At 49.3% G+C, this 23574-nt stretch overlaps 1 protein-coding gene across 1 annotated transcript; it reads right to left on the bottom strand.

The window, feature by feature from the left end:
- Positions 1 to 836: 836 nt before the first annotated feature.
- On the bottom strand, positions 837 to 14743 carry SALL1 (spalt like transcription factor 1; the record flags this gene model as incomplete). The annotated part of the gene is made up of 3 exons (XM_080937330.1): positions 837 to 1277; positions 2396 to 5829; positions 14668 to 14743. 3 exons carry the CDS (start codon positions 14741 to 14743, stop codon positions 837 to 839), a joined length of 3951 nt encoding a protein of 1316 aa, XP_080793456.1.
- Positions 14744 to 23574: the final 8831 nt, after the last annotated feature.

Raw genomic sequence — 23574 nt, forward strand, 5'->3', positions numbered from 1 at the left:
TAGCAGCATTGTGAAATTCCAGCACACGTTCTTCTACTGTGAATATACCCTACAAGGCAAAAATGCTACGTCTCAGTTTCCACTACCAAAACAACACTTGTGTTTTTTTTTCTCTAAAGAATTCTGCGTGCTTATTACTGTACAGAAACTTATTAACATTGAAGACAACTCAAGTAAAAAGCAGAATAAAAATAGTTCAAAACGGAAATGGTTAACTCTTTAAAACAAAATCAATAAAGCAGGTTGAAGGTCAGAATCAAAATGAAAACAAAACCAAAACCAACCAACCAAACAACAACAACAACAACAGCAACAACCACAAAACCCCTAAGCCTTTCCAATGTTCAGCCTGTACTTAAAAGTTCTTCCCTTAAATCTGTTTGGAAAGATTAGACAATGTGTTTGCTGATAAAATTTTCCAGCAGGATCAAAGTGTACATTTATATACAGACTTTATTAGAGATCTAACGTATCACGGAGGCATTGCATCAACACCAGATTCATATTAAACTGGATATAGAAAATAAGTTAATGCCGGATTAAGACCGCCTAGCAAGGGCAACTTGCGATTACCATAAATGTCACAGCAAGCTTTAGAGCACTCTAGTCCATTAGTATTTAGTTCAAAATACAGAAGACCAAAGTTAATGCTTGCACTCTGTTTGCAAAGCAAGGTTATAGCACTAATAAATAAGCTTTCTTAGAACTCTAGAGGTTGAACAACGTACAAAAGAATGTCTTCATCATGTAGTTCATAGTCCCAGAGGCCAGAAGGTAAGGGGCGGGGGCAGGAGGCAACCTCGGGCCGCATTCTGAGTGGAAACGCTCTGGCAGCTTTAGCTCGTCACTATCTCTTTGCTGTCCTCCACGAAGCGGGTGAAACGGAAGTTGGTTCCGTTCTCGCTGCTCGCCATTTTCTCCAGGCCAGCCAGGGGGGCGCTGGGTTCCGAATTCCCCAGCTTTTCCACGTTCCCTGTCAGCCCGCTGATAGGTGAGCTGCTCCCGCTGCCCAGGCTTCCAGGAATTGGAGGGATGCCACCATTCTGAATGACAGAGATCTCGTTGGCCTTCATGGCCAGCCCGTTGGACAGTGCTGCCGTATACTGATTCCAAAAGCTGGACGGATCCCCGCTTCCTGACCTCGCCGCCAGATCCTTCTGGAACATTTCTGGGAACTTGACAGGATTCCCTCCTAGAAATGTCATGGGACCATCCACTGAGAGCCGGCGGCCCCGGCGTGCAGGGGTGCTGTTCCACATATGAGTACCCATGTGGACCTGTGATGTGGGTTGGGGAAGAGAAGAAAAAAAAAGAGAGAGCCAGGAGCTTAATAGCTGAATCTGTCTCAACTCATATCCCAACCCTCGACAAAGCAAGTGGCCTAAATGTCTATTCTTATTACATGACAGACAGGGGAAAAGACACCAGGAACCATCCACTCCCATGGTCCAGTAATAACGTGTTTGCTCTCTGCAGACTGGCCTGGCTCTCCTCTTCCTCGGCTAACTCGCCTTACTTACTCTTTTGTTATTACTCGTATTTAGCTTATAATGGCCTGGAGCAAGCTGGGCAGTCACAGATCGCTCCTCTCAGGGTTAAAATTGTTATGTCCATTCTCATTGCAGTGGCGAGTATTATATCTGACACCCTTTGCCCTGTAGGTGTCTTTTTCAGATGGGAAGGAAGTAGCCTTCACTGGTCGCCCATTGGAGGGCCTGCACCAAGAGAGGAGGAAAAAAAAAAGAAAAAGAAAAACCCAGAAAGTAATTATTCATCCCACATTACTGGCAGCCACCTCCAGAGGAATACTCTGTCAACAGAAAAATGTACACAGCGAGAGGGCTCAACTGTTGCTCTAGAATATTTGCTTTATTTCCAACACATATCAGTAGGAAATGTCGTGTAATCAATTATCATAATGCCCATTAGCCGAGGAGTGATGCTACTGTTTCTAGAAAAATAAACCATGCTAGACTAGGGTTATGAAAAATAGCCACATCCGCCGAGGAGAGCCGTGGAGAGCAGTAATTATTAAGTGATATGGGCAGTGTGCAGGCCACACGGAGGTCTTTAATCAATACCCCATGGCAACGCCAGGCTGTCTGATTTGGTAGGTAAAGCAATTCATTTGATGCACTTAAGCTAGACAGCAGAGAGAGGCTCGCTGCTTTGCTTAGGTACCAAATCATTCAAGGCGTCGGGACAGGCAGCAAGCTACAGGCTGCCCTTGTCCCTGCCATGATCCTGACCTCACAGGGTTCCTCCATGTCTCCCACCTCAGCTGCATGGAACAGGTTCTCTTTCCAGAACCTTCTCCCTGAGGGTTCTGGGAGCAAGCACCAAGGGCGGGAGGAAGGGTCGAGGGGCGCTAGGAGGGGGCAGGCAGAGCAGGTACCTTCAGATTGCCTTTTGTTGTGAATGCTCTTCCACAGATAGTGCAGGCAAAGGGCTTCTCTCCAGTGTGAGTTCTCTCATGGATCTGCAGGGCACTCGAGGAAGAGAAGGTTTTACCACATGTGTTACAATAGTGCTGTTTGGGGGTTCTCCGGGGCAGAGCTGGGAGCAGAACCGGGGATGTGGCAGAGGATGACAGCGGCCCCGAGGGGACATGACTGGTGGGGGTGTCCTTACTGTCCTGAGGAGAAACGTGCACAAAGCCGTTGACCTCTGTTTTGATGAGAGATGACAGCGAGTTGGCGGGAATCACTGCAGAGTTCTGATTGGGGCCGAGGTTGGAACTGGGCTCAAAGAGCTGCGACGGCAGGTCACGCATCTGATGTGTCAACATGTGCTGCTTCAAATTACCCTTTGTGGAAAAGCCACGATTGCAAACTGTGCAAATGAACGGTCTCTCTTTGGTATGACTTCTGTAGTGAATGTCCAAGGCACTCTGACAAGCAAAGGTTTTGCCGCAAATGTCGCAAGCGGTGTTTTTAAATTTACCCCGGTCTCTGAAAGGGAAGAGGATTCCCAGAGAATCTTCTTTGATGATTTTCTCTGCATGACTAGAGGTCAGGTCCAAAGCACCACCGTTCACTGGGGTGGGAGACAGACCATTGGTGAACTCGCCTGGCCCCACTCTCTGTGGCTTTTCCTCAACACCGGGTGACTTGTGGAACTCTTGGGTGCTGTTGGATGGGGACAGAGCCTGCATGGAGGAGGTAGACTCTGAGATGGCTGGGCTGCCTGCACTCTGACTCTCCATATCCCCACCCACTGAGGAAGAGTCATTAGTGAGCACATCCCCTTCTACGGACCCATTCTCCACGGACTTCAGGCTGGCCTGCAGCTGCTCCGCCAGGCCAGCGTTGATCATCTTCATCTGATTTTCCAAAGCAGCGATGCTCGACATCTCGAGCGGCAGAGGCGACGACGACAGGCTATCTTGGGAAGCGTCAGCTGACTTGGGCGTATCCGGGATGCTGCCTTCCGGGCACTCTTCCATATTCTCATCTGAGAAGTTGTCTAAGTCGTCGAAGTTTTTCTCGTCAAAGGAGCCTGTGTCAGACTCCATGGACTCGGGGTAGCTGTCAGGGACCGGGGTGTTCGGGATCTGGCCTCCCATGTGCATACGGATATGCTGCTGGAGAACCACTGCGTTTGTGAACTTCTTCTGACAGATGGGGCAGGAATGCTGGACTCTGAGTGGGGGCATAGCCCGATGGACGCTGTAGTGGGTCTTGAGGTTCCCTTTCGTGGTGAAAGCCCGGCCGCAGATCTTACACTTGAAGGGCCTTTCCCCAGTGTGTGTCCGGTAGTGCATTTTCAAGGCGCTCTGACAGCTAAGAACTCGGTGGCAGATGATACACTCATTGGGGTCGGTGGCCTTCTTGTCAATGTTCTCCACCAGTTGCTGCAGCTTCGATGTCTCTGAGGCCTGGGCCGAATCTAAGAGTCCCCCAAAAGGAAACTTGGCCTTGAACTGCTCAGACATGAGGGGCAACAGTGGGTTGGTGAAGGTGGTCCCTCCTGGACCACTGTCGGCCACTGGGGAGTTCAGGGTACTGTTGCCCGCTGTCGGGATGGAGCTAGCCAGGTTACTCTCTTCACCCTTGCCAACAAAGGGTGGCACGGCAGACCCTTCAGCTTCCTCTAGGACTCCACTTGGGTTTCTTGTGGCCATATCAGGGGCCCCGGAGTCACTTTTGACCGAGCCTTGGGGGCTGCTAGCAGAATGGCATATAGGGATGGGGGCTGGCTCTTCTGTCTTGATGAATGGCGTGAGGCTTGGGAGGGTAGGAGGCAATGGCAGGCCGACGGAAGTGGTCAGAGTGGGCAGGACCGGCTTGGTGTCTAGCCAGCTTGTGACCGGCTTCTCTGGAGGGATGGACATGCCATAGGGGATGCCGGTGCTCGTGGGGACATTGTCCAAGTGCTCCGGTACGGGGTAGGGGTTCATCTGGATGTGGGGGTATTTCTCTTTGTGGCGTTGGAAGTGGACTTTCAGGTTGCCCTTGGTGGAGAACCTGTTCCCACAGATGTTGCATTTGAAAGGCCTCTCTCCAGTATGGGAGCGCAAGTGGATCTGCAAGGCACTGTCGCTCCCAAAGACCTTCGCGCAGAACCTGCACTTGTGTTTAAAGAATGCCTCGTCTGAAGTACTTTTCGCTTCAAAGGCAGTGACATTTGGTGGCTTGCTTTTTCTTTGCTGGGCCAAGGCAGACAGGGAATTTAAATCTTCTGCAGTTGTTGCAATGTTAGGCAAAGGGGTCGGGAAAACAGCGTTGGCTGGGGTCGGCTGAGGTAGAAGTGGGTTAGATGCAGGACTCAACAGACTGCTTATTGCGAATGCTGGTGAGGATGATGCCGAGACGGCCGGGGAGCTGACATGGGAGGCACCAGCATTGGAAGCCACTTTTTCTGAGGATGGGGTGGGAACTGCTGCCGTCACTATGCTCACGTTGGGAGAAGTGCCACTACTGGGCGGGATGATGGTGCCGGAGCTGCTCTGAGGTAGCTGGACTGGGGGGAGCTGCTTCACACCGCTGATGTTGGCAGATTGGCTAGCAAGGCTCTGTGCTAATCCAGCTGCCACCGCCAGCTGCTGAGACAAATGGGAACTTAGTGTGGTCAAGGGGTTGGCAGATGTTTGTAAAGTATCTTGAGAAGGAAGAGAAGATGCTGACAGGTCTGTGCTCTGAGCAGCCAGCAGCAGTATTTGGTGACGAATCTGTTCTATGAGCTGCAGCTGGTGGATCTGCTGCTGCTGCAGAGCAAGGAGTTGCTCCATGAGGGTCGAGATGAGCAGCTTGCCCCCGGAGGCCCCCCCACACCTCGCTTCCTGGGAGAACTGGGCCACCGCCACCTTGGTGCTCTGGAGATTTTCAATGATGACGTTGCTGTTAATCACCGAGAAGTTGCCCAGTGTCGTCAGGTCCCCGAGTTGAGGTAGAGAGGTTGTGATCACTGAGGTACCCGTGGAAGAGCCGCTGTGGCAGCTTGGGGTGGTGATGTTGGTGACACCGCTCAAAGTGCTGCCACCGCTGCTGCTGTTGCTGCTGCTGGTGGTGGCAACTGGGACCTCCGTCTCCATGGACTCTTCCCTGTCAAGTCCCTTGTGTTCTGAAAGGTCGCTGCGGTCTTCTTGGTCTGCTTTATTTGCTGTGTCTTTCATTTGCTCATCAGGATTATGGAGAGCAGGACCAGGAGGGAAGGTTTTTGGTGGCGAGGCTGGACTTTCATTGACAATCAAAACTAATTGATTCTTAGTGCAGCTCTTTTTGTGGAGCAGAAGGTCTGATAATTCAAAGAATTCAGCGCAGCACCGGCCACAGACATGGGCATCCTTGCTCTTAGTGGGGCGACTTGGTTGACACTTCTCTGTGTCCCCTATAAACATCAAAAAGTGCAGGATTAAAAATGAAGCCAGGACAGACTGTCAGTAGTGACTTGAAAGTGATAGAGAGGGTCCTAAATATTTTCTATCTGCAAAATTCCAAATGCCAGGCTTTCCAAAACTTGAAAGCCAGGCTGTCTTTCCTGGAACATTGAGGGACTCGTGTCCAGCTGGTATTTTGGATAGTCAAGGCCTTGAGATAATTCATCAAAATATAAAATACCATGAAGGGAAGACACTGGTACATAATGAAATTCCATAGCAAAATATTGATTTCCAATATTTTATACACCAATTGTCTACTTGCCGGGAGAGGGTCCCTCAAGCACACTGAGGACTTATTAGGCTCTTGAGTTTCTGTCAACCTTATTCATTTTCAACTGATGCAAAGATATCTGTGACAGTCTGTTCTGTCACTAAACTAATTTGTAGTCGTTCAGGTTCCAATCAGTTGTTGACAAGGGGGAAAAATGCATCTCACCCAGCTGGGGACTGTTGACTGCAGTCACCTCAAACCCCTGCCTGGAACCTGAGCTTGGGCCCAGTAGTGACAAACACAGTTTAGTCTCATCAGTAACAGACCAGTTCGACTTCAAACCAGAAAGCAACACCCACACACCCACATAAGCACAGTGAAGAGAATGCAGGATCGTAATCCCTCTAAGGCCTGTCTGGTACCTGTGTATCACCCTGCAGACGTTTATTTTTCAAATTCAGGGATGTTCTCCTAGGCAAAGAATATATGCCACCATGTCTCAAGTGGCAACGCTCTAAGTAACTCCTCAAAAATGGCCTTTCTTTCTCTGAAAGTTGGTACGGCACGCACAGTTCTGGTAAATACTAGCTGAAAAACCACGTGCTGAGCAGTGCCCCTTCCTTAAGGAATCGTGCTTGCAGGAGAGTTTGGCAATTCTTGTTTTAATGCCTTTAAAAATACTTTGCCTTTTTCTGTTATCAACTGTCGAACAGATTGTCCCGAACATATGTACACACACACACACACACACACACACACACACACACACACACACACACACACAGAGCCCCTGATTGTTTGTTTGGCTTCACTGGCTGCTCAGATGCCTTCTCACTAAGATCCATTTGTAAATTAAACATCAAAATCTCCAACTCCAAGCTAACATCCTATTCAAAGACAGGATGCTGTCCCCTTGTTTGCTCAGCATGGGGAACGCCAACTCCTGTTGTACAAATGGTGTGTGGTCATCTCCAAAGGCTGTGAAAAAAACTGTTTAATTCAAGGATTACTTCCCCGCATGCTTTTCTACAGAGCTGAATCAGATAATAGGTAGTTTCCATGACTTCCAAATTGAATCTTCTACAAAACTTGCAGGGGGGGGGGAGTAATTGCAGATATGGGAAATCAAAATGCTGCCTACCCCACAGATCCCAACCAACTCAGAGTCCATCCAAAGAGCCAGAGGTTACCTTTTTGGATTAAGCGTCTAAAAAGCTCGGAAGAGTTCTGCATTTCAGAAACTACAGTTAACACCTACACAGTCACTTGTGAAAATTCCTTAACTCTATCTGCCTGGAGTGATGCGGAAGTTGATTAGGGCCCCTGGTAAAGTATGCTGGCTGGAGGAGCACACCAACTCATGCACACTCTCCTCACTGGGATGGTTATTTTAGTGGCTGAGTTATATTTAATAAGCCAGCTTTCCTAATCCCCATCTTTAAACCTGCACGGGGTTGCAGTGTAACACGCATTGACAACACCAAACAAATCGCAGTTGTAGCAGAAAATACCAATAATGATCTAGTTTTAATTTAATGTTTAATCATGCTAATTGGCCTCAGATTCCCATGCTCGCTGAAGGTGCTGTTTTAAGCCCTTTCTGTCTCTTCTCCTGCCTTGAAAGAACACAAACAAAACATTAAGTGAAATTTGCTCAGGTTACCCTGCTTCATTCGGGACAAAAATGATGTGACAAAAAAAAAATTCTGTCTAAAGCTTTGTATTTTGACAACTGATTTTAAACGACGCCCCCATTTCAGATGCTTATTTTAAACTAGGAAATGCAATTCCTAATATATTCAACAGAAATGTTATTTCTTTCTCTTTGCACATTTCCATATGTAATGGTTATGTTTCTATCTACTTTTACAGCCAATTATGAAGGAACAAAAGCTATTCTGTTTGTTCACACATTTTCAACAAAATGCATTAAAACTATTATGTCAGCATGTTCTATTAAGCTCTGCATTCAGTGGAAAATACTTTTCAACCAGCTCACATTTATCAAAACATAAAGCCACTTTAAAACACAGTTTTGCTTGGTCAGCTGGGCTTAGACAAATAATGACAGATTCAGAACTAAATAACTAGCAAGGGAAATCAGAAAACTGACTTCATCAATTGTACACGTTACAATTTGGTTGCTTCAAATATTTAGCACATCTGTGCTCACGGTTAAAGGGCATTTTAATTCTTTGTAACTTGCAAACATCTGATATTCTCATAATATATAGGAAAAAATAAAATAAAAGCAAGGTTACACTGATTACAACTTCCTTGCCCTGGGATTCTGTATTCATGCCGCTCCAAGATTCACTTGAAAATTTGCAAGTTTTTCAACCTGAACTTTTTTTATATTTAGGATTATGCTAATCAGGTAGAAAATAAAGACACTTAGAAATAAATGCCTGCTTGCTTCTAAGAGACAGATCCTGTTAAAAAGTTGGCCATATTTGAGCTTCGATTTTCACAATTTAGTAAGCTGACATTTGATCTCACTGTACCATCAGCTAATTTAATTTCCTGATGTTTATGAACAATCTGCTCCCCCCACCACCCCAAATCCTGGCATCTATTTTGATTCAGTTCAGAAGCAGGTGTTGCTACACTGGAAAGTGCCTAACTTTAAACCCACCAGTGAACAGAATTCCAGCAAAGTAGCTTCAAGAAAAATAAGACAGGCCAGGGAAACAAGCGTGGATCTTCAGCCTCAACTACTAAAAAAAATACTTTAAGTTGCAACTAGATAACAAGCAGGCAGAAACACACACACACACACACACACACACACACACACACACACACACACCACAGGAGCCACACCCCTGTGTTCTAATTCATTTTTTTTTTCTGATCCTACCCCTGTTATCTTGTATCTCTCTCAATAATCTGCTACACAGGATGGCAACTGGTGACCTCATTATAGTGACTACAGTTCCCTTGTTTCCCCTATTGTGGTGAAAATCACATTCCAGATCCTTTTCTATGGATTTTGCGTTCACATTAATTTCGTGATTCCAGTCAGATAGAAACATTTACAAAGCAAGTGCTTCCCCCCCCTCTCCAGCAAACCCCAAAATGATGATTAGAATTTCTGCTCTTTTTTTTGGAGGAAGGAGGTGATGTATTATTACCAAACTGACACTAAAATTCCAGATGTTTAAGCTCTTGTGGTTTTTTTTTTTTTTTTTTTTTTTTTAGGTACCCAATTCAAATTTGTCACCTTTTATCCTCTTAACCAAACACAGCAGAATGGAAACAGAAAAATGAAGTGTTGCTGCCTATGTGTCTACTCAGAAAGCAAAAATAAAACTATGCCTCACACAGAAAGGTTCAGCCAGCCAGGAAAAGAAGGGAAAAAGAAGCAAAAACAAAGCAAAACAAAACAAAACAAAACAAAACAAAAAAAAAACCTAGAAGCCAACCACCAGGCTCTACCAGATTTAGTTTTCTCCTTGGGAGCTCCTCAGAAATACACTTAACTGTACTTGCCAGTGCCTTAAGACTACATTAGCATTTCTTAATAGAGCTCAAACAATAGTGGACTTGGGGCCCCTAATTTTAACAGGCTGTTCCTTCCCACAGACCTGCCTGCAAGGCGATCATGATCATATTTGATTGAGTGATTCTATATCTTTTTGTTTTGTCTTATTTTTTAAAGTGGGATCTGAATGTCCAACTTAAGGTTCCAGAAAAAGCTGTGAACACAACATATGCTGCCCATATTTTCTGTGTCTGAAGTTCCTTTTATGCAGCATGTAGTCAAATGACAAATGGACTGGCCTCCTTTAAGTTTACAGTGCCAGCCTTGCTTGTGTGGAAGGAGACAAGAGAAACCTCTGGAAAAATATCATGGACAAGATACTCAATTTAAAGTTCTGGTTCAGGCCCACCTCCGGCTCATAATGAAAGGGGAAAATGTCTTCCCTATGGATGAATCAAACTGAACACTAGATGGGGATCCAACAGCAAGGTTTTGTTCACAAACTGCTTTGTGGCTTTCCTATTCCAGTGACGCGTAAAAGAGAGACTCCTTAAGGCGAGATCTAAACACTGACTACACAAACATTGGCAAAGTCACAAGAAACTAAATCCCTGTTGTTGGAGGGTGAAGCTGAGCTGTGGGAACTACCTGTCAATCTTCCCCTTTGGGGGTCTGGCATCTGGGGGTGGCAGGGGAATAAGGTTAGGAAAAGAAGCCAAGCTGATAAGGAGAAACTAAAATAAACTACCAAGTTCCCGCTAAGTGACTAGCAAGACTCAAATTGGGGGTCACCGGGAAGACACCAAAGAACACATTATGATCTGGACCTTGTCACCTCTGCATGGGAGGAGGCTGGCAAAGGTTAAAACAGCTCTGCACGTCCGGGTTTTCTAAAGCATGGCAGACAAACTTTTTTTCCTTCTTGGGGGAGGAGTGTCAAGCCTCAGGTTAATATTCTCTTTATCTTCTGAGAATACTTTGGAATACAGGCTTTCTGCTCTAGGGACTGTGTTGGAAAAACCACGTTTAAGCAGCAGAAGAATTTCGATTTTCTGGTTACTACACAGAGTGAGCTTGGCTAAGTTTTGAAACGGGGAACCTGCCTGAATACCCTCCTCCCTCCAGAGTATCTACCAGAAAAAAAAAAAGTGGGCTTTTGCCTTCTGAAGGTTATTGTTATTGTGAAAAGACAACTGGAAGCCACCGACCACAGAGAAAAGAAACAGCTTCCCAAACAGCACTCTATAATTTGGTACTTGTGCCCGGAGCCATTGCAGAAACTGGATGTAAACTACACCAACAAATGCTCAATACCGAAAAGCTACCTTCGAATAGTTTATCTCCTGCCTGATCCGGCTGTGCCCTGTGTTGGTTTTTTTTAACGCTTTAGAAAGTATTTGCAGCCCGAAGCAAAACACAACAAAACAAGACCAAAAAAAGAAAAAGAAAAAGAAAAAAAAAGAACAGTTCACATTCTCTCATCCAGAATCTTCTATTATGCCAAACTTAAAATTGGCTTGATGAAACATGAATTCTTTCCAACTGCCTTATCTTGCAGGTGTCAGTTTATTCTTTTTTAAGAGAATTTATTATAGTTCTCTCCAACCTTTTGGGCCCAGAAATCAATGTGTGACCATTAAGCTGCTTACAATGAGTAAATTGCTTTGGTAAATAATAGAATTTCTTTATTAATATGAGTAAGAGGGTTTTTTTTCCCTCCAGGATATTTCTTAGGAGATTCAATGCTTTATCTGGAAATCCCGATGTTTTAAGTTTCTTCCAATATTATCCTCTCCTTTAAAAAGCTGAACAGCAGAATCCTTAAACGAATGAAGCCAAAATGAGGCAATGCCAGGAACTGCAGGAATCGTGAAGCTATCACCAAATGGAGTGAACCAAACCAAACTAAACCCCAAAACACACACCCCTGGAAATCCAAACTCAAAGAAAAGAAGCCACATATTAAAATCACTATTTACACGTTCCCTTTTTTATCCAGCATGGTGCATGACCTCTCCAAGGCTGGTTCCCTTTCTACAAGTAACTGGAGACTTGTTGAATATCTTTTAAGAGATGAATTCTAGTTTCATAAGATACAGAAAAAAAAAAAAAAAAAAAAAAACCTTACAGGAATCTCAAGTAAACTATCAAGGTTCTAAGATTAACTAAATAATCTAAGACCAACTAAATAATATCTATATATATATATTAATGCAAATGGAGGTGTTGGAATGGCTACTTAGCAAGGCATAGTTCTCTTTGTAAAACTCAAAACACAACACATGCTACATACTCATGGATGAGGCCACAGAACATATCAGGAGAGTAGCTGCCTCTGGGCCCCTGTGACTGGCTCTGAAAACTTTTCTAGGTTTTACTCTGTGTAGAAGTCAGACAGTTTGGGGGAACAACACGGAAGAAGGGCATTAGCAAGACTACTTTGGTAATGTCTGGTATTTCATTTGCTGTATGTGATGGGACCCACTTGAGAAAGGGTGAGGCTGGCATCGGAGTAAGGGACTGTCTTCCAAAGTAAAAATACCAGCCGACCAGCAGCGGCTTCTCAGCACATGTTCTGCGTAGGGAAATGGATGGAGATTGCTGGAACTGCTGGCTGCAGAAAAGTCGAGTTTTAAAAGCAAACTTGAGCTGTGTCATGAAGTTTTATTTCTAATGTATCTCACAGCTATTCCCAAATGAAGAGGTTGGGGCTATGGCCGGGGCCGTCCTGACTGTCAGCTGGTGGGGAAGGCTGCCTGGGCAAGAGTACCATTACAGCACACTAAATCCTGTAACCCTATTACAAAACCTGCCCTCTAGGCAACTTTTCCCAAACTTATTGTTCAGCCATGTAAAAACAGTCATAACCTAAAACTATTACTACTGAAGAAAAGGAGGGAGAGGGGAACTCGCCTGGGAGGGGTGTTTCCTAGAGTGTTCAGGGTAATCACTGCTTTGTGGACAATGAACCAGCTTTTAGAAAGAAAAAAAAAGGAGAAATTAAGTGAAAAAGAAGAAAGAGAAAGAAAAGAAACTTGATTCAGTTCCTTAATTAACTTACCTCAAAGCTCAAATAAACTAAAAAAAAAATTGTACTAATAAATAATATTAGTAAGAGGCAGTGAACTCCTTTAATGCTATCGCTTTATGAGAACCCTTAACTATTAAAAATTCCAGATCCAGACTCAAAGCAAGGAACTAGCACGCATCTTTTCTTCCGAAGCCCGAGGTGGTGGTTGTTAGTTTTGAAATTTTTGCGTGGAAAATACAAACAACCAATACAAATGAAAAATAACCTCCCCCCCAAAAAAAACAAAAACAAGCAAAAAAAGACCCCCTTCCCCCAGATTGTTCTCCTCCTCCCCGTATGCAAATTTTAAGTTTTAACAGCAACCCAGTGCAAAGGCCTGACTTTAGAAAAGATTGTTGTGGGGGCGGCAGGAAGCCCAAGAAACTAGCTGAGAAACCCCACAAAAAATAGTTCAAGTGGTCGCTGCGGCCTTGGTTAATTTCATCTGGTTTTACCCTCAAACCGGTTCTTTTGGGGGTGGGAAGTGGGGTGTGTTTCAAGGGATCTTTCCGGAGGACTCAGAATCACGCTGGTGAGGCTTCGAGCTTCAAAAGGTGCTGGGCAAAACAGTTGTCTTAATGGCTTCAGATCGCCTGAAAAAATGTCCAGGTGTCTCAGGCCAGGACTGCCCTCTCCCAACTGCGAGGAGGAAGTAAGCTGGCGGTCCCCTTGTCGCTCGGGATCTGCCTGCGCGTCCCCGCTCCCGGAGCCGCTCAGAGCCAGGCCTCTGGGGACGGAGCCTGCGATGTAGGGCGCCAGCGTCCACAGAGCAGAGTGGCCAGAGGTTGAGGATCTCGGGTCACGCTCCCGAGCTCTGCTGGGGTGCAGCTCCCTCCTCCACGCCCGGGATCGAGGATCCCGAAGGGGCAGCCGGAGCCGCCGAGCCTCGGTCGGGTCGCTCGCTCTCCGACCGACGCAGCGGAGAGCCAGGCACAGAGCCCGGTGACCCCGGAACCGAGCGGAGCCTCTGGCCTGGGAGCTCAGAAACTCTGCCCTGAAACAGCTCAGGTCAAGCTGGGGTCGGAGAGGGTCTTCCCTCAGTAGCCCCAGTTTTATACTCGGGTCTCTTCTATTCTAGGCCACAGTTCCCGCACACAAACTTTTCCCTACTCATCCAGTCTTTTCGGAACCCTGCCTTCGTCGCCCGCTCGCTCCAGGGTCTGGTGGACTAACACCCAGGACCCGAGAAAGTGTCCAACGACCCTCTCCAAGACGGGTCCGGAAGGATGAGAGTCTATAATACGTGGGGAGCACACATCCGAGCCCACTTTGACGGGTTATGGGTGCAAGTATGGAGAGAAACGACAGAAGGACAAACTTGGGAAGCGGGACCAAGCGACACTTCCCTGTCCCTAAGCCAGTCTCCAGAACGACTGGCAGCACTCGGCCGCGACCCCAGGATGTCGCGCCTCCACCCCAATTCCCAGTTCTCACGGCTCGGAATCCCCAAAGGTACCACATCTTGCCCACTAGCCAAGTGGGAACGAGAGAGTCGGGGTGGGTGTGTGGGGGGGGGTACGGCGAGCTCCCCACGCGCTCGATGTTCAGCCACCCGCACGAAGTAAACTTCTTTTAACACTGGCCGCAGGGCTGGGCGGCGAGGCCCAGGCGACAGAGGCCCAGCCTGGGGACCCGGGTGGCGCGCGGGGAGCGGGAGGGACTTCGCGTGGGCAGCCACGGATGGCCTCTGCCCACGAGATCGCCCCTCGGGGTGGCCGGGTCGTGGCCGCGGATCCTCGGTCCCGCTGGGCGGAGGAAGAGAGCCGGCCGGTCGCCCCTACTCCGCCCAGTCGAGGACACGGAACTCGGGAAAGCTCCAGCCCGGATAGGCTGGCTCTCCCGGGACAGGGGGAAGCCTGGCCCGGCAAATTGAAATCGAGGAAGCATGAAATAAAATCAGACGCGCCGAGTGCAGAAGGCGAGAGCCGCGGTGGGCGCGGAGCCCGCCGCGTGTGCGTGGGTCCGAGTGTGCGTGTGAGTGCGTGTCTGTGTGTGTCCGCGGCGCGGGCCGGAGCACTCACCATCTCGCCGGGGGAGCGAGGCCACTTCGGGGTCGGATTGGAAATGTTGAGGCTTCGCTTGCTTCCTCCGCGACATGCTGGCTCAAACATCAGCTGGGGCAGAATAAAAAATTACTAAAAAAAAATCTTCTCAAAATTACGGAAATCGAGCGGCGGCGGCGGCGGCTCCCCCCGCCCGCCGGCCCGCCCGCCCCCTCCCCGGCTCCCCGGCCCCGGGCACAGCGCGCATGTGTCCTGCTATAATTATGATTATCAATAATGCATTGCGATTAATCATAGAGGGGCTCTTTGAAAGGCGATTGGCACCGGGCCAGCGCTATTCAAACCCGCTCGCCTTAATCAATTAGTTCGTGATTTGCTGCAGACCCCTGTCTCTCCGCGCGCTGGCCCAATAAGCCGGCCGCGGGGCTGGCTCTGCGCGCCGCGCCGCCCGACTCTTGGTTAACCCTCTTGGCGACCGCCCGGGACTCCGCGGCCCGGCCGCCGGGGGCCTGCCTCCTCGCCACTGCGCGCCCAGCGCCCCGGCCGGCGCCCCCCGCTCGTTCCCCTCCCCCCTCCCCCGCCCTCCATCCCGGGCTGGGCCGACCCGAATTAGCATGCTCGCCCGGGAGCCTAGCGGGGCTGGGCCGCGTGGGGGTGGGGCTGGCGGCGGGGGCTGGGGACCCAGGCTGCGGGTGAGCGGCGAACTTCCCAACTCCCGCGCTGCGTGCTGGCCCGCGAGGGGGAGGGAGTCCCGTGGCGGGACGGGGTGGGGGAGGGCGCCCCGTTTCGTGAGTGTTTCTTCATTTCTTTAAGAGCTACCAGAAAGCAGCCCACCCCCACTCTCATAAAAAAAAAAAAAAGCGAGTGGGGAAGAGCCAGCCCCACGCCGGTCCGCCTCCCGCCCGCTGCCGGGCCTCCCTCCCGCCTGCCCACCGCCTGGCTCGGAGATCCTTCGCCCAGAGTTCTCCATTCTCAGGATCCCGGGCTCGCGGGGGTGCGGAGAAGAGGACCCAGGAAAGGTTTGGGGACGTGATGGGTTTGGGGTCTGGGGGGAGGGGCAGTTTTCTCGCCAGCCCATCCTCTCCCTGCTTGGGGGCAGCGACCCTCCAGCTTCTTGCTGGCTCCCTAGCTCCCATTCTCTACCTCGGACATTCCCCGGACAATTAGGGCTGAAGTTTTCGGGAGAAGCGCCCCGAGCCCGTGGGATAAGGGGGCGGCTCGGCTCCGCCCAGGACCCCCCTCCCGAACCTCCCCCCGGCTGCCCCGGTTGGCTGCAGGGCGTGTCACTCCGCGGGGAGGCGGCGGCCACGGTGGCGCCGCCAAGCCCGGGGCGGGTGGAGAGCTGGGACCTGCCTGAGCTCCGAGTTCAGCTTCGGCGGGAGGGAGGGGAGGGGCGCCGCTAATCCAGTGCTAAGCAGCGCTCCCCCGGCCTGGGTGGTGCTGCGGGAGCCAGACCCTAGGCACCGCCTCTACCCGGGACCCTAGTGCTCCCTGCCCTAGGGGTGGAGGCCGCCGCCTCGTCGGGTGGCTGCCCAGAGCCGGGAGTGAGTGAGCGTGGAGTGGGGTCCTGTCCGCTGCCCCGCTAGCTACGCCGCGACTCGCCTTCACTTTTCCGACACTTGCCACGCGCGGCGCCCAAACTTTTCTCTCCATCTCCATCTCCCAGAACTGGGAGCCAGCCTCTCTTACCCGCTCGTGGGACCCAGGGATCCGGGCCCTGCACTCCCTCTTCCGGGTTTAGGCGCCTGCGAATTGAGGCTCGGTCCTCGGCTTAGCTTAGATGTCCTCCTGCCTCGGGGTTTCCGCTCGCCAAGGTTCCCTTAGTCCTGCACCCGAAGGACTAAACTAACCAAACTAAGGCTGAGTAATGGGGGTGGAGGCGGGGGAGGGGTGCAGATACACAATCCTTGCCCTATCTCGCGATCGGGAGAGGAGAGGGCTCATAAGGACGCCCCAATTCTGGAGCGCCTTTGAGTCTGGATCATGACACAGTCGGCTCGCACGAAGTGGGCACTAGTCTTCGCAGCAGAGCATCGGAACTCAGGACCCATGTCACACTCTCCTAAATGGCTTTTTGCCCCATTTCCCCAGTTCCTTTCCCCCTAATCTTCTGTGTGCTAGTCAAAAGTATCTTTTTCTGTCTGCTGACTTTATTCTTTCTTGTTTTAACTTCTCCCTTCTTTCATTCTCCCCGTCCACCTTTCTTTCCTCAGTTTTGTTCTTGCTCTCCCACCCCTCGCGCGTCTCCGTGGTCTCCCGCACCTCGCTCTTCCCGTCTCCCCAGGTTCTGTTGGGTACTGTAGATTTTGATAAAAAGACAAACGAAGCTATCAGTGGTTCTGATGTTGAAGAATGAAGATAATAATGTTTCCATAGGTGGTGTTTCAAATGCCATTATTTCTCACTGAATATTTAAAGAGATCTCTCGGCAAAGATGGATTTGCGCGCTCCTGGGGTGCGAGCCTCTTGCTTTCTCCAAACCCCGGGGAACGTGATCAGACCTTAGCACTTTTAAATCCAGCACTCTCCCCTGCCCCGCAAATCGGCGCGCTTGAAAACACACCAACGCGCACCCCTCAGGGGGCACCGAAGCTTCCAGGCGCACCTTTCTTCCTTGAATCTGCGGGTATTTAGAGCCGCCCTCAACAGTCTTTAACATTCTTGGCTTCTCGAAAGTCCTGGCCTCCGGGCAATCCAGTGGCCAGAAACCCAGTGGAGCTGACGGTCCCACAAGCCCTTCTGGGGTGTGCTCTGCGGGAAGATCCGGGGAGATGCTTCACACGTGCTCTCTGTTGGCTCTGTGTGATTAAAGGTGGGGGGATCTCCCCCCAACACCACAAACGAACGAAGACGCAAAATCTGCTGCTTCGCGCTGTTTAATTAAAAATGGGCGAGCAAAGATGAATTAATTGTGGGTATCTAAACTTTGATAACTTTTTTCGTTCGAGTCCTCGACGACGTAGAGGCGGGCGCCTGGCTCTGCGAGCGGCATCCCCCGCTAATTTCTTGTTTGTTTTCTTTCCCTTTGGCCCGGAGAGAGATGAGGGGAGGTGGAGGAGGGGGATGGGAGGAAGGGGACGGTTGGAATGGCCGAGAGAGAATTGGTCTTTATTGTTGGTGGCGATACATCAATTACTGGCCATTGTCTCCCGCCCAAGTCCCGCGGTTCGCTGGTGCGGTCGCCGAAGTGTCAGCAAGCTGGCGAGGCACCGCGTGCCGCAGAGCAAAGACATAATTAAATCAACAAAATGTGGACACAGATTGGGGGGGGTATTTCTTATTTTTGAACGGATTGGGAAGGCGAAGGACAGTGAAATGCCACAGCTGGGGTTCCTTCGAACTCCTAGAACACCTCCAGGCCAGAGCGCGCCGTGAGGTCGAGCCCTTCGAACCACGGATGTGAGCTGCTGCTGGGAAATACGGAGAAGAGGCTTGCAGGTTCCTCAGGGGGGCCTGGTATTTAGGGACAGATATCCAGGAATGGGGGTAGCTCAAAATGAGGTGACAGCTGCGCAGGGGTCGCGACCTCTCAGACCAAGACGAAACGGACCCAGCGGAGGCACTTAGCGATTGTACGAACTGCCTATGGAGGGCGGGGGTGGCTATGTCCCTTCGACTGAATAGCCTCAGTTTCCCCGAGGTCTAGTTTGTCTGCGGTGAGTTGGCTGGCCCGAGGGCGGTGGCCCAGGGCCGCGGCCATAGCAAAAATTTTAAGGAAGGTGTTTCGAAGCTTCTTTGTTTGAGCTCCAATTTTAGGAAGGGGTGGTGGCATGAAGGCCTTCCATTCTTAGGCCTGGTTCTTCTACCCGTAAAGTTTTCTAATTATGGCCCAGCCTGACCTCGGTGTGGGACGCAATTGTGGCCTTGTGTGGGCCCCTGACTCTCTTTCAGGTTCCATCTGTGCAGTTGTACCTACTCCACAAGTGGAGATGGTCCCTAAGTGCTCTGGCTGTGCCCCAGCTTCCGAAATTTCCAGCTCAAACCCCAGGCCGGGGCTACAAGGGCAATAGAGGTTTCGTTTTCCAGTGCCGGGCAAAAAGCGGCAAAAAGGCAGCAGCGGCGCCCCGGGGGCGGGGAGCAGGCACATCGATGGTATCAACATTATTGATGGGGAAACGTTCTGGGCAGGAGCCGGGAGATCAGGTTCCCAGTCCCTCCCCTCCCCGGAGGTGGGTGGGATCAAATGGATGGTGTGTGTTCTTGTGTGTGTGTGTGTGTGTGTGTGTGTGTGCGCGCGCGCGCGCGCGCGCGCTTGCTTGGGCATGGGGCGCCTGGATGCACCACCATTAACCACCTGGGGTTTATTTGTATTTTCTTGTCTGGATGCCTGCCGGGTGGGGGTGGGAGGAACAGGAAAAAAAGGCTGAAGTGGCTTCTTAGTGTTCTTTTCTGGACTTAGGGTTTGGGGTGGCCGTGATGACATAAAACAAAAGTCAAATTTGGAAAGCATTCCGTAGCTTCTCCTTTCCCCCAAGCTTGGGACTCTGCTTTCCTGAAAATTTCAGACTCTTCTTGAGCGAACTGCAGTTCAAATCCTAACCGCTCCTCAGATCTTGGCGCAGCGGCTTCGAACCCGAGGCCTTGGAGCGTGAACTGTGAGCTCTGCCCAGCAGCTGACTGCTGGCAAAGTGGTGAAAGGCACAGATGGAGAAGGAGAGGCACTGCCGCCCGCCAGCAACGACGTTCTCTAGACCTGTGCCCCTGCGGCGCGAAGACATGGTGTCCAGGTGCTGGGTCCAGAAGAAAATTCAGCCGCGCGCAGCGGAGGCAGGGTCCCACCCGAGCAGTGGATCCCTTACTCCCTGTGCGCAGCAAACTTCATCTTCCTCTTCTTGCAGAGCTATTCCCATACCGGCATTTAAGAACGGAATGGACCGGGGACTGCAAATGCTGCTCCAGGTTACCTTAAAGTTCTCTGCGCTCCGCAAGCAACAGTGCCTCGCTAAGGGGTGTGTGGGTATAAAATTCCTCCCAGAGGAAATGTCCCGAGGCAGAGAAAGTGGAAAAGACTAATCGAATTTATAAAAAGAAAACCTTTGCTTCCTTTTGGTTAAATCCTTTTGCGGTTTTCGGAGCGAGAGAAAAAAAAAATTACCGCCAAGCAATAGCGTGTAGCTAATTCTTGGAATGAGTAACTAGGATATTTAGAAAGCCCAGCAGGGTGCACAGATTTTCCTGAAGCCAGAGAAGTAGGTCCCAAAGATCCAGCTAAGAGTGATTGGTTCTCATTAAATGCCTTCAGTTGGGATTGAGAGTAAGGTCTCTAGCCCACCCCTCCTCCATCCCTGTTCTGGTGTGGGGGTGTGGGTATTTGGGGGTGACCGGGAACCTACGGAAGAATATGAAAGACGATTCTCTTCCTCTTCGACCTTGGGAAACCCAGATGTGGACGACACAAACCTACCACAACAGTACAACAGCCCCCCCCCCCCCCAATACACAGTCACAGTTTTTTTTTTTTTTTTTTGTTTGTTTTGTTTTTTTTTTTTTAACCAGAAGACTCTCCCATTTCTAAACAACAGGCTAACCTTTTTCAGAGAAGTTGGCTTTATTTTAAAAAGGCTGTGTGCTTTGAAATCTTGTCCGGTGAGTGGCTTTTTCCCACTTATTTTCATGGGGTTGAAGAACCTTTTGGTTTCATTTTGGTAGAAAAACAAATGGCCAGGTCTGGTTTCAGGACTTGTCCTTTCAAGCAAGGCCTGATTGTCATTCACATGGGTGGTGATCTGCAAGTCCCACACAAGTCAGCGGAGCCCTGGTTTCACAGGGTAGGTTTGGAAAGGTTCCTCCCTACTTTTATGGGAAGGTTTTTCTCCAAAATTGGGGGAAAAGCGTTGTCTCTGGGCAGGAGCTTTACTTCTGGGTCCACCAGCCGGGTAGCCTTTCCCCTGCAAACCTGCACCATTAATTACCACACTACGACATCTTTCTCTAACCTCAGCAGCAATGCGATTTCCCTCAACTTGACATCCAGTTTAATGTGCAGCTGGGCATCTGAGACACTTACACTTCCCAACTCCAGCCCTACATCTCCTTGCTTTCTCTCGGTGGAATTCTGAAATCATCCAAGCTTCCAAGGCAGTGTGAGGAAAAAGCTCTTGTCTTTCCTTCCCCCTCCCACTTTCAAATTACCATTTGGACCTCTGTCTTACATTTATTTATTTATCCTAATTTTCTCTAGCCTCTTTGGCATATTTTGTGTTAAAATGCAACCCCAAGAAGATCTCCCCGGAGCGTTACTTAGTCTGTAACACATCTAGCCTCTAGATTCTGTAAGGATTTGCTTAGGTCCGGTCCTAGCCTTTGCTTTGACCATGCTAAATGCTTAGATCCGAACACCAGGCTTCCAGGGAATGAGTTCTTCCGCAAAGTGTGGGATTCCAAGAGGGTTGAATGAATTCTGTGTTTCCCAGGTTTGCTTTCTTTTTTTTTTTTTTTTTCTTTCCATCTTGGGCCTTACAACACTTTCAGTCTGGCAAAGCATACTGAAGAAATCAGCACCCATGATTTCAGTTCCCCTCCAAGTCTTTCTTTGGCTCTCTTCAGATATTTTCGGGGCAGCCTGACTGCACGTGTCCTGTTCAGGGGTTGAGAGTGTGGAGTCTGAGCTGGATGGATGTTCAGGCTTTGCATTTTGGTTGTACCATTTAACAGTGGCCAGGGAGCACAGCCCTTGGCTAACTTTGTTTAAAATAATATCATTGCCCTCTGGTTCCCTGCTCCGTTAAGTGTACAGCAAAGAGGCAGGCAGGTTTGCCTCCTATATATAAGCAAACCTGCCTCTCTGAATTCCTTCATTTGCTAAATGGAGATAATAATAGCCCTTATTCCATAGGGTTCTGGGGGAGCTAAAGGAGTTAATATGTATGAAGATTTTAGGATGGTGGCTGGCGTGGTAATTACAGTGCAAGCCTTAGCTGTTACTGTCATTGATTTCACAGGATTGCTATGGGGATCAAATAATGGAATGTGGTCAAAATATTCCCACTTCATCTATCCATCCATTCATCTCTTCATTCACTTCATAGAGAGAAGTGTTGGGTGGGCATGAGGAATGCCACTGGGAAAGAGTAGCATTCATAGCCTTCCTCAGAGTAAGGACCACGGCAGGTCTTCACGATTCTGGAAGGTTGTGAGCACTGAGGACAGGAGTGGCTAGCCGCTCAGGTGCCAGGCTGTACCTACTGGCTCTTTATTTGCCTTTGTTGTATGGAGTCCCCTGGGTTGTGTACGAAACGGCAGAACAGAACAGTAAGACGTGCCGTGCTTCCTTCCCAAGATGGTATTATAGTATCCCAGGCCTGCTTTTCTGCCTTCTCTTCTCTCTCTCTCTCTCTCTCTCTCTCTCTCTCTCTCTCTCTCTCTCTCTCTCTCTCTGCGTTTTGTTAAGTCATGAAAATTCACCTTCGCCAGCCCAGTAGGACACTCTTCCATACCTGCCTTGCCCTTGGAGGAGCTAACTTTTGGTTTAGACTCAGACTCTCCAATGACTGCTGCTCTTTCTGTTATTAGGATTATAGCCATGTCGTGGCTCAATGTAATCGAATGCTTACAGGCAGAAGGCAAAGTGCCCTTGCAAACTCCCTCCCTGTGCAGTAAGATTAAAATGCTTTTTACAGCTGGAATCTGGAAATGGAATCCAGAGTGTGCAGCTATACCTGTTAGCATAGAGCTGCTGGCACAGCAGGTGTGCAAGCTTTTTGTACTCCTGGCTTCCTTAAGAGGTGCCCAGCAGCATGGGCCCTTTAAGAAGCTCCCAGATGTCAGCAAGTGGAGGGTGAGGCTTATCCCACCCTTCGTGATAGAGCAACAGATAACATTTAGTCTGTCAGCTGTTGTCCTTCTACTCAAGAATAGTGCGTGGGGTCCACAGGACCTTTTATTTAGGAGTTCTCCTAAGCTTGGCGGTATGTGAATTTTATGTGAGTGTCCGTCTGGTTCCTGTGGCCACAGTGGGGGTGTTAAACATGGTCTAGCATTTCTGATGACTTGTGGGAACACTGGAGTGGTCAGAGAGGAGCACGGACTCTGCATACCATAGGCTTCCAGGTCTCTGTGTTCCAGTCCAGCTGACCAGACTGGGAAAAGCCTCTGGTGTTTGTGGGTGGCCCTCAAATATGGGGTAGGGGAGGGATTTTCTGAAGCCAAAGGTTTTTGTAAGTTCAGAAAACACAATGAAGCCACCAGTGGCCCTGCCCCTGTCTATCCATTCACCCCTTCCCTCAGAAATCCATGGAAGCCAGTCAAGCAGCAGACTGAACACGCCAGTGGTGGTTTTAAGCATGTGAAATGTAATGGTGACCAGGGCAGATATTAAGCCCAGGAAAAACAAGATCCATAATTAAAAGGGTACATGATATCTAATTTCATTGATATGAGACTCCAGAAAGTTCAAAATGAATCATGTGCCAGAAAATAAACGTGGGATAGAGGAGTTACATGATAAAGTGTCTAGGTGTCAGCATGGTAGGGTGTGTGTGTGTGTGTGTGTGTGTGTGTGTGTGTGTGTGTGTGTTAGTATTAAAGGGAATGAGGGAAGTTTGGAGACTGTGAGAAATACTTGTGAACATGAATGTAGCAATAGCAGCAGCAACCTACCCACTTCAGAACCAATGCTGCTGTTCACTGCAAGTGGCTGCCTGGCAGTGCACACTAATTGTGGAAAATGAAGGGGCCTATGAGATGTCTCAGATTGCTGGAGGATCCTAAGCTTGGCAAACTGAGCTCAATCCCAGGACCCCACATAAAGGTGAAAGGAGAGAACCAACTCCAAGTCGTCGTCCACCCCACAACTGCTTTCCCCTCTACGCCTCTCACGGTCCATGGTCCGTGATGTGTACCAGGTTCTGATGAGAGCTGTGTATTATACCAGTAAGACGGAAAATTTCCACCCAACAATCATAGGAAATGGGGGGAGGAGCACAA

Source organism: Micromys minutus, assembly GCF_963924665.1.
Source record: "Micromys minutus genome assembly, chromosome: 24".
NCBI classification, from domain to species: Eukaryota; Metazoa; Chordata; class Mammalia; order Rodentia; family Muridae; genus Micromys; species Micromys minutus.